This window comes from Cyrtonyx montezumae, unplaced genomic scaffold, assembly GCF_038088225.1.
Source record: "Cyrtonyx montezumae isolate F1298 unplaced genomic scaffold, pur_monq_1.0 scaffold_16, whole genome shotgun sequence".
NCBI lineage: Eukaryota > Metazoa > Chordata > Aves > Galliformes > Odontophoridae > Cyrtonyx > Cyrtonyx montezumae.
In genome coordinates, this window is record NW_027071892.1 from 15,267,428 (window position 1) to 15,278,434 (window position 11,007).

Consider the following 11,007-nt stretch of genomic DNA (forward strand, 5'->3'; position numbering starts at 1 on the left):
GTTTACTCCAAATCTCTAAGCAGAGAATGTAAAGGAGAAGCTTCATTTTACATAAGTGAATAAGAATAATGCATGCAAAGGATCTTTATTCGCAAACAGTACAACATAGCCATGCCCACAGTCTCATCATGGCTATTCAAAGCTGGAGCACAAATTTGGGAGAATTAGCAATATGAAAAGTTACTTGCATTGCTTTACAGTACATCTATGTTAAGAAAACTTGACATTGCAATACTAATAAAGTAGAACAAGATTTAAACAATCCTCAAGAAGATTTTTGAGTAGTTTTGATTGATTTTTGCTAAACATAACTAGCACTGTAGAAATTGGAAATTCCAGCAGATGTGACAAAAAAAAACAACTTGCTTTACTTTTCAATTCTGAAAAAGCAGAGCAGAAATGAGATCCTGTGAAAGAGCATTTCTTTTAAATTCTTTCAAATTTAAAAGTCTACATGCACTGAGAACAAAAGCAAGAAAACCATGCAGCATTTTAACAGAATTTAGCCACTAGTAGAATGAAATAAAAAAAAAAAATCACGTATTCTGCAAAGCCCAATATACACGTTCACAGGCACATACATCTAGAGTATTTACTAAATAGTGGGATATGGGTGTGTGAAATAGATACAGAAAAACACGGAGAACTCTCCACTTCCAGGCAAAGAACTCAAACAAATTAAAACTTCAGAAGGCAAAAGGTTATAAGAAAATGTTAAAAACTGTGTATTTTACTGGATTTTTATCTAAATTCTCGTACTACCTTCATTTTCAAAGTTATCTCACAAACAACAAGATATCTCAGTCATAATCCAAACATTGTAACATTACAGATACACGTATCTACTAATGACACTTCCACTTCCTTCTTAATGTGAAACAGCATACCTGTACTCCATTCTGGTAGAGGGTAGGTGTTTATTTGTCAGTTGGTTTGGCTTTTTTTCAGTAGTTATTTATATTGTTGTTTTGGTTTGACTTTTTTTGTTGTTTGTTTTGGGGAGTGGAGCTTGAATGTGTCAAGTATTTTGGACTTTATATTTTAGGTCATTATGATGCATTATTTAATATATTAAGAATTTTTGACTACTTCACCTGCTATCAGAATCTGAAGCAATTTCTTTTCTTCCTCCAAATCGTATTTGACACTGCAATACAGAGATTTTAAGAATGTTCAGTTACACTAAGACATACAATATGCTGAAATATTTCCCTTTAAGAAACAAAAACTCATGAAAAACAAACAAACAAAAGTAGTGGAAGATGGAGTATTAGAAAATACATCCTGCAACCAAAAATTGCTTTTTAGCACCATATTTCACTAACAGACCATTCTTGTAGCCACAACACCACATCTCCTTCATTACTTGAAGAAAAAAGTTAAGTAAAAATTATTACATTTGAATTTTTAATATATAACAATAGAAACTAAAAAAATGTTCCTATTTGGTTCAGTGCTACAATTATAGAAAAACTATTCTCCATAAAATACATGGTTAGCTTACTTTCAAGGCATTCTTTTACCTTCCATGCTCAATAAAGATGAATCAGATCTATTATATTCTATATGCTGAACTTTATGTTAAAAAAATTAATCAATCAGTCCAATTTCTACCCTTCTCTAAAACCCTAGTGTGAAGAAATAGTTTCTTTATAATGCTATCTGATTTAGCCTTTACAGTACACAATTTACCCCAGACACATTATATGTACTACAAATATAACCTATCTACCCAAGAAATTTAAAGAAGCTCTTAATAACACCTGTTTGCTAGCAGACAAAAATTCAGCAGTACTGTACAAAGGACAAGGTTTCTTTTTTGTTAGGTAAAAAAAAAATAAAGGCAATGACAGAACCCAGTAGTACTGACAACACAGAATATTTTAGAAATACTGACTGCATTTCTCACCTGCTTAACTGCATCCAATAACCGTTCTAGAAGAAACTGTCTTTTTGTGTCATTGTTTTGTGAACCTGAAAATTCAACAAAATTATATTATTTAAAAATAAATGAAATTTTAAGGTAAGTATATCGTGGTCAACACTAGTGCCCTGAAAAACGTTCTTAATGTGCCAGTTATTCCATTACATTTATAGACTAATTTTTTTCTAAGTAAAATGATGTAGAATAAGCCTATATTTTGATGTTTCAGATAATCTCTCTAATACAAATGAGTACTGTTTGAAAAATAATCTAAATCCTTATTTTAATAAGAGTGGTTGCATGATACAGGGCATACTGTAACACTACCAAGTACAACGTAACAGCATACACGCAGCACATCTAGCTCCTGGAGTCTGAGCACAGCTAATTGTGGGGCCATAGTGCAAGCGATGAAATAAGATTTTGCAGTTGTCATTTTATTAGGGATATAATGCAGTTCACACTGTAATCCCATAAATTCTCATATGGGGACAACAACCAGTATAGTATATCATTAGAGCACCAGAAAAGAAGGTAAAACAGGAAATGACAGCAGAACTATCTTGTTACTGTCAAATAGCCTCACTATAGAAAGAGTTAAATGAAAGGAGAGCAGTTGTTACAAAAATGCATTCAGTTGCCAGTGTAGGCTTCTCCCTGATTAATACCTATAAAACTCAGTTTGCAACTAAACAAGAAACAATACAACCTTCAACTTCTTCACCATTTCAACATCAAATAGCATACTATTTTGCTTGTCTAAACATGCTTTATAAACTCACATAAATATATGCAAAATTTGTGGTTTAATTAACGTACATCACCTTTAATATTTCTTCATTTTGAGCTTTGGCACAAAAAACCTTGCAAACCACCTCTGACCTGTCTGTTGTGGTTTCTTTTTTCCTTTTTCTCCCAAAGAGCATTCAATTAATGCATGCATAGACTGAAAGCTAATTATTAAAATTCTGCATGAGTGAACTTCTCCAATCACAACATGCTAAGCCCTCCAGTAAGAAAGAGTATCAAAGACATTGGACTCTTCCTCTCGCTGTCCAGCACTGCAAGGTGCCAAGCCCAGAATTTTCTACAATTTCTACAAAAGACTTTTTGAACAAAATACTAAATATGTGGGTTAAGTTTGTCTTCCAACTGCAATCCACACTGGTTTTTAAATTTATGTTTCTTCTGACACCTTTTGTGTCTATTTGATAACAGAAAAACAGTTTGCAACTAGATGCCAGAATCTGAGCATAGAATAAAGAAAACCTACAGAATGTTAATTAATGTTCCAAAAGAATTAAAAAGCCTTATGTTTACACAGATTCAGAGCAGTGTAATGCCCATTTTTACCTTTACTGTACTTAAATTTGTACTAACAATTATGACAGCTCATTATTATGACCAATAATTTCCATTAGCCAGTTCAGGTCACCTTTACTATTAACATCCATTCTGAGGGCAGCTGAGGTTTCTGCTCAGTGTAAGTCTATGCAACTCAATTATTGCTGTCTTTAACATACCAAGTTCATTAGGAGACAACAATAATACTCAGTCTAATTTTTTTTTAGAAATTAAGAAATTGTCTTTTTTTCCCAAGGAAAGCATAGAATCTTATTCTCTGTAATAAGCCTAGAAAATGTAGTACTCCAACAATTTCTTGAAATTTTTAGAAATAGTTTTTGTCTCAATGTACGCGGAAGGTAAAAACAAGTCTCTACCAACACCGTTAAAGACTGCTCTCTTCCAATCTTATCAGTTTTCTAAACTAAAGTCTTTGAACAACCATGTATATATTCAGAATAAACAAATGTGATCAGTTCTATATTGTTTAAATAATAAGTTATTACAAATTGACCAAAATACCCTTCTATAAATTAAAGAAGAACAAAAAAAGAACTCCAGTAAAACACATACAAATACAAAACATAAGGAAAAAAAAAAAAAAACATTACTTGGAAAGACATTTAGACTACTGCAGAAAAAAGTTCTTATATAACTCCAGAAAAAAAAGTGAAAACGTAAGTATAAAGTAACAAAAACAAAATGTCTCCTCCCATTTCCAACTATTATCAGTAAAAAAGTTCAAAATAGCCTCAGGTACTGCATCTGCCTCTGTGATTTATGCTATTTTTTGTTCTTCAGTCACATTTTCTTGGTTTCAAAATAAACTTCTCTCCATTCTGTAATATGGCCGAAGATCATTATGCAAGTAATGAAAGTAGGATTTCCAGCAAATTATTTGCAAGTATTGTTTTCTTCATCATTTAAAGATTACAGATTAATAATCAAAAACTCAGCATGCTCTTACACACCTCTTGAAGTCCTGTACATAAAACCTCAGCCTGTAATGGCTTTTGCTTGCTCTAGTACAGGTTCAGAGGATACAACTCAGACCCGATTTGCACAAGACCTTGTAGTACTACACTACTAAGATTCTGCTGCCTCATCTTGAATAAGCCTTATTTTCGCATCTTTTGAAACTGTCAGAAAACTGACAAAGAAAACCCCTAATTTTTGACAAGTACATAAATCTAGCATCCTCGTGTTATTTCCATTTGAAGTATAGCTTTTTCAATAGTCTCCACTAAAAAAAGTGGTAAGTAATTAGCAGGAAGTATTAGCAATATTAAGTAATGTTAAAATCAACAGGAATTTGCTTTCACATCCACTAGAAAAATCCTACAGCTAAAAAATACATGCTACAAGTAGATGCAGCCACTGGGCTATACGTGAACACCCCCACAACCAAGGCCTCCTTGTCACAGCTGAGTTTGGCAAACAGACATAACAGAATCAATATGGTTGGAAAAAAACACTAAGATCATCTAGTCGAACCATCTACCCATCACCACCATGACCACTAAACCACATCACTCAGTGCCACACCTTCCCTTTCTGGGAACACCTCCAGGGGCAGTGATTCTACCATCTTCCCATCTTCTGTCTGGTCCAGTGCATTACTACTCCTTCTGAGAAGAAACTTTACCTAATATCCAACCTGAACCTTCACAGTGTAACTTAATGAAGTCCATTGCCTGTTGTCCACTCACTTCTATCCGGGAGAAGAGGTTGACCCCCACCTGACTAAAACCTCCTTTCAGGGAGTTGCACAGAGCTATAAGGTCTCCTGAGTCTCCTCTTCTCCAGACTGAGCAATCCCAGCTACCTCAGCCACTCTCCATCAGACTTGTGTTCGTGGCCCTTCACAGCCCCACTGCCCTTCTCTGGACACACTCCAGGGCCTTCATGTCTTTCTCGTAGTGAGGAGCCCAGACTAAACACCATACTCAAGATGCAGATACACCTTAAATACAGTAAGGAACCAATTTTTCTGCCTGTCACGTTTCTCACCTGTCTCATTAATTGCACACGAATAAGTTTTTCATTCGTTTGTTTAATTTATTCTTGTCCATTTACTTGCTCTCAGTATTTATTTCCTGTGGCCTTGCATAGCCAAGGCAATGGACACCTATGAGACCAGCATCACTTGCGCTGTGAGCTTGCCGCGGGCGGGCCGGGCGGGTTACAGTGCGGCACACCACCACCTCTGGGGGAACCGCACCTCGCTCTGCGCGGCCTGGCAGCCCCCAGCCCTAGCGCACGGAGGCACGGTAGGGAAAGGCGCCACGGCCCTCGTTTCAGGTCCACGCCTCGCCGGGTCCTGGCAACCACACCAGCTCGCACAGCGCGCCGCAGACCCGGCGGCTGCAGGGAGCCCCCCACTCACCACTCATGGCGGCCGCCGGGCTCACAGCGTCCCTCCGCCCGACGCGCTCCCGCAGCCCGCGAAGCCCCAACCCTGCCCGCGCACCGCCCCGGAAAGCCGCCCCGGAAGGTAAATACCGCTCCACGCCTGCAAGCTCCGCCTCCGGAAGGCCGCTCTGTTCACGCCCTCCTCTGTGGCGGCGCAGCCTTTGGAGTTGGAAGGCGCGGGAGCGAGGAGTGCGCTGAGTGCGAGTGTTGCGGCGTGCGGTCCCCGCTGAGAGGCTCGTGTTTGAAGAACTGTACAGGAATGACACAGCCTGCGCACAAAGGAACTATCGAAGTAATTCACTCATTTTTTTGTAAATTTTGTGCGTTCATTTCTGGGCACTAGCTTGCTAACACAATGCTGTGCATTTACCACGTCGCAGATCGTAGCCTTTTTGTCAAGAGCTCCTAGGTACAATAATAATAAAAACTGTAATAGTACTGCAGGCCTATTTTAGAGCTGTTGGCTGTGTGTGCAAAGGCATACACCATCAGAGCATTCTTATTTCAGGCATCACAGGTTTATTTGAAACTGCACTTTTACAAGACTAGGGACACTGTGCAGATCTTCATGCCTGCCTCAAGTCATTTTCAGCATAATACCAGATTTTTTTCATGAAACATGTAATTTCAGATTTATTTATATATCTCGCATAAGTAGATAGAATCTCAAGATGCTGGCAGAGCCATTCTACACAGAGAGTTCCAGAAATTAAAAATTCCAAAAATGGATTAGTATTTCTGAATAAAATAGAAATGCTTGACCGAAGACACACTAGAATTAGTGTCACACACTAGAATTATTATATATAATACTGTAATTAAAGTTCAAGGCAAGAGTATAACAGGAGGATGTACCAGCCTTCCTCGCTGACTTTTAAGTATTAATATGAATAGCTATATTGGAATAACTGACTTATGCAGTAAAAATGTACTACTCTCATAGACACCTAGCACCCAGAATATAATTCCAGTAATCCTAAGATTTTGCAGTAACTAGAACAGTAGCTCCTTTTTTTTCTGTTTATGAATCTATGTAAAATACAGCATGAAAAATCCCCACCATATCCACAAAGTATTGCAGAAATACTACTTACTCTTATCATGGTCGTTTTCACAGAAAGGCAGTGGTATACCAGAACATCAGAGGTGACGATGCTCACAAGAGAGCAGCAATCTAGTAAAATATTCATTCTGGGTGTAGTGTCAGTAGTGTCAGGGTCAGTAATTGCGGAACAGAAAACTCACAGAAATGGTAAAAGAGTGAGGACCACCCAGAAAACACTTTTCAATTCTAAGTCTTAATCAGTTCAGAGGGATGACCTCATTAATGTTTATAAATATGTAAAAGTGAGCATCAGGAGGATGGAGCCAGGCTCTTCTCAGTGACATCCAATTATAGGACAAAGGGCAACAGGTGCAAGCTGGGACATAGGAGGATCCACATAAATATTAGAAAAAACTTCTTCATGGTGAGGGTAATGGAATACTGGAACGGGCTGCCCAGGGAGGTTGTGGGATCTCCTTCTCTGGAGACATTGAAAACCCATCTGGACACGTTCCTGTGTGAGCTATTGTGGGTGTTCCTGCTCCGGCAGGGGGAGGAGATGAGATGATCTTTCAAGGTCCCTTCCAATCCCTGACACTGTGATTCTTTGATTCTATGAGCAGCTACAAACAACTGACACTGATCCTAGTTCTACTACATAGTATCATGTTAAATAAAAAGGATTTAACTCTGCAGCCCACAAGGAATTACTGTTCATTTTTTGGCAATTCGTGATTGTAGAAAAGCTGAACAGATGCATAATTTTCAATGTAACTTCTGTCTGAAACAGAAAATGCACAATTATAGAAGACATTTTTTGAGCAGGTGCTAAACATTACAAACTGTTGAAAAGCAAGATGATCTCCAAACAGAACTTCAAACTAATAATTTGATATTCTAAATAATATTATGTTTTTCTTCCAAGGTGATAAGCTGCTGTAATTATGTTTTTCTGTAATTTGCAAACTATTAGACATTTACTTTTTGTTCTTCTGTATCAAAACAAGGGGAACTGGATGAAAAAATAGAGTCAGAAAGCACAGCAGTAACAAGATATGACAAATTCAGCTTATAAGCCTTTCACCGAGTCATTCTGCAACTTTAGACAACTTCCTTTGTATCTGCTTCCCCGTATAAACAATGATATTTATAATACATAGATGATGAGGGAATTACTTTTTGTAACTTTTTTTTTTTTATGATTTTAAATGAGATACTTTAAAGTACAAGTTCAATTTTGTTACTGCGTTGTACTAAACACATATAAGACCTTCATCTAGAATGGACAGATATCAGGATATTCAGTTTCAGGCATATTGCTCCTAAATTCCAAATTTTACTCTCATTTATCTAGCCCATTAGGTTTGGGATGGATTGTCTTTTGTTTTTGTTTTTGTTTTTGATTGTTTCACTTTTAGGTTTTTAGCTGGCTAGGTGCTTCTTCTTGGTTTGTTTGTTTGTTTGATAGGGATTTTTTCATCTTGTAACCATGCTTATATGATTAATTTAATAAGACCACGTTCTTCTAATAATGAATGAAGAGCTATAGGAACATTCTGTAAGTTATCTAAAATATTACCTGCATTTCCCACTACCTTTTTAAAACAAAACCAACCAAATAAAAAAAAACCCAACTACTACAAAAAACAACAAAAACCATAACGAATAACCTACACTTTATAATAGTCAGTCATTTACCTGTAAATTCACAGAGCACTGCCAAGGAAGTACTCCTACAGATACATTAATGTAACAAGTTCAAAAACTCCCCAAGATATCCTCAAAGAACAGTAAAACTCAGACAAAATAAGCTGGTATAATGAAGCTCACATCATTATAGAGAGGAATATGAAATAAAATTCAGCTATTTGCTGAAAAGGTCCAAAGAAAAATGTCCTTTGTAAATGGCCTCAGTACAACAATCAGTACAACAGTCCTGAAGATCTGTGAAATGAATTAAAAAACAAAACAAAACACCAGTTTTTCTTCACAAAAATTACTGAACTTCGAAGAACAGCAGTCTTACAGCAATTATCTTCTAAAAAAGCATTAAAATTATCTGAAACAGTTATTTGTAGAAATCCTCATTCTGTTAATTGCATGCTTTAACTCTATGGCTGAAAGCAAATAAACTGTTTAGGAATTGGGTACATACTGTTAATAGAAATTTACCCTGTTAATAAAAATTAACCCTGTTAATAAGAATTAATTTTTACATTCAGCAAAGAACAATGCTATTTTTAGGCACAATACAGTTTAACTTTGTTCAAACATGGTGCAAAATCAAGAAAAAATTCATAGCCAAACACTGTGTCTTATGTTCTTCTTTTAATATTAGTAATTTAGCTTGCAAATTTTGTCTTTTCTTCCTCTTGAGTAAGTAACTTGTTCTTTTGGCTTTATTTTTAAAGATTCAAGATGACTTCAAAGCAATTCTAGGTAGCAGGCTGCACATTTACATGCATAACTAATGCACATATTTCCTAAGTGGAAAAACAAACTACTAGCTCTGTTAAAAATGTAGTGTTTGAGTTTACACAGTCCCTATGAGTGACACAGCCTGCAAAACAGGTTTGTACACTCTAAAGGACGTTTGATGTCTTCTGAAACTCTGTACACAAACTGCTCATATCCGAGCAAGTACCTAGGGAATAAGCATCTGACAAGGAATGCATGTTGGATACCACAAGTAATTATTTTCCCCCGAAACCAGTGGTAATACATACATCCATGCCTCTGACTAAAATGACTAAAGCCCACTAAAGATACTAAGGGAAGAGGAGAAGGAGTAGCACTTGATACTTTGGGAGCTGTCAGTCAGAAAGTCTTCTTAACAAATGCCAAAGTGTTCATAAGAATTGCTGCCTACACATTCCATGTGCAAGTAATCTTAATTACTCTGAAAATGTAGTACCTGCCTCCAGTTAAGCTTTGCTTGACTTGAAGGCTTTATCAAGGCTCAAATAGAAAACTCAAGCTTGCAGTGCAGCACTGTAGTCGCTACAAATTTGACATATTAAATACAACAATAGGAAAAGTATACAGTAAGAAGCCACTGCGTCAGCAGAAGTCATGCAGCTTGGTTTCCACTGGATTTTTCTCTCTTATTCAGCGGAGGTAACCAATAAGCTTCTTTGTTTGTTTGTTTGTTTGTTTTGTTTTGCTACAAACATTACTGCTACGGAAAAGGATTTTATTTCTATTTCAGCTTCAATGAAATTATAAATGTAAACCTTGTTCCTTTGTCCAGCTGTTTCTTTCCACAAAAACTGAAGTAACATTGTTAATTTTCATCTCCTATGAAATTTACTAAAGCTGGACAGTGCTTTCAAAAGTTAATAAAAACCTTGCAGCCAGGAAAGAAATAAAATAAAATTGTAGAATGTTATTTCTTACTCCTCTAGTTTTCCTATTAACTGCTTCTTCCAGTCTCCTGAGAAAATGATACCATTCCTGCTTCTCATCCTGCCCTTGGTAGTGCTGCATGTTGTTCTCTAAAAAGAAAGAAAGAAATCAAACAAACATAAACTCAATTCATATACCTTCCAATGAATTAAAATTTTTTAATTATTGAGGTATTGTCATTGAGTCTGGAAAAGTCTTAAAAAAATCCTTTACCAGATACTGTCATGACTCTTCCCTGATCTGAACCCTTCCAAAATGATATCTGAGAAACTTGCTTGTAGTTTTATTGAATCTCTCACCTGTGTTACTGCAGTACTATTTAGAATCTTCCTAATTACACTAGAGCCCAGCAATGTGTACCTGAAACTGCAAGTGAAGTCTGCACTAGGGAATAATCAGGCTACCTTTCCACAGGGTTTTTAGTCCTGGTTATGGTATGCTGGTGGTTCTTGAAGACTTCTACTGAGCAAAGGTTTCTAATTGTGAATGAGGTTATTTGTTTATTTATTTTAAAGTGAATTATCTGCACTACTGATTGGGGACTTTTTAGCTTTTCAAAGTGCTGCCCTACACACAGCATAGTTCCTGGGTAAGTCTCTTCAGAAGTATGGCTATGAGTTAATAGCTACATTATCTGTGGGTCAGAATGCTTTCTTCTCTTGGGTATGCATGCTGCTGCCGTACAGCCAGAAATCAGCACACTGGTCAGGATTGAGTTATGTAAACGACGCTCAAGAGCATTTGTGCCATTCTGCAACCAAAACTGGAATGGATTTTACACTGAGCTGAAATCCCCACTTTTCAGTTTTAAGCCTCAGCGTTCTTGAAGCCTGTAGCTTGCCCCTGTAACTTTCCTTTGCTGTCAAAAACACTTCCT

The 11,007-nt window shown here is 36.7% G+C and overlaps 1 protein-coding gene across 1 annotated transcript in view; it reads right to left on the reverse strand.

The window, feature by feature from the left end:
* Positions 1-5,728, reverse strand: part of SNX29 (sorting nexin 29) — a 53,520-nt gene extending 47,792 nt beyond the window's left edge. Inside the window, exons 1-3 of the mRNA XM_065732979.1 lie at positions 5,655-5,728; positions 1,910-1,974; positions 1,095-1,147 (exon numbers count right to left, since the gene is read on the reverse strand). Coding sequence (XP_065589051.1) covers positions 1,095-1,147; positions 1,910-1,974; positions 5,655-5,661 — 125 coding nt within the window. The 5' untranslated portion in view covers positions 5,662-5,728. The remainder of the gene's footprint in view (positions 1-1,094; positions 1,148-1,909; positions 1,975-5,654) is intronic.
* Between the last annotated feature and the right edge of the window lie 5,279 nt (positions 5,729-11,007).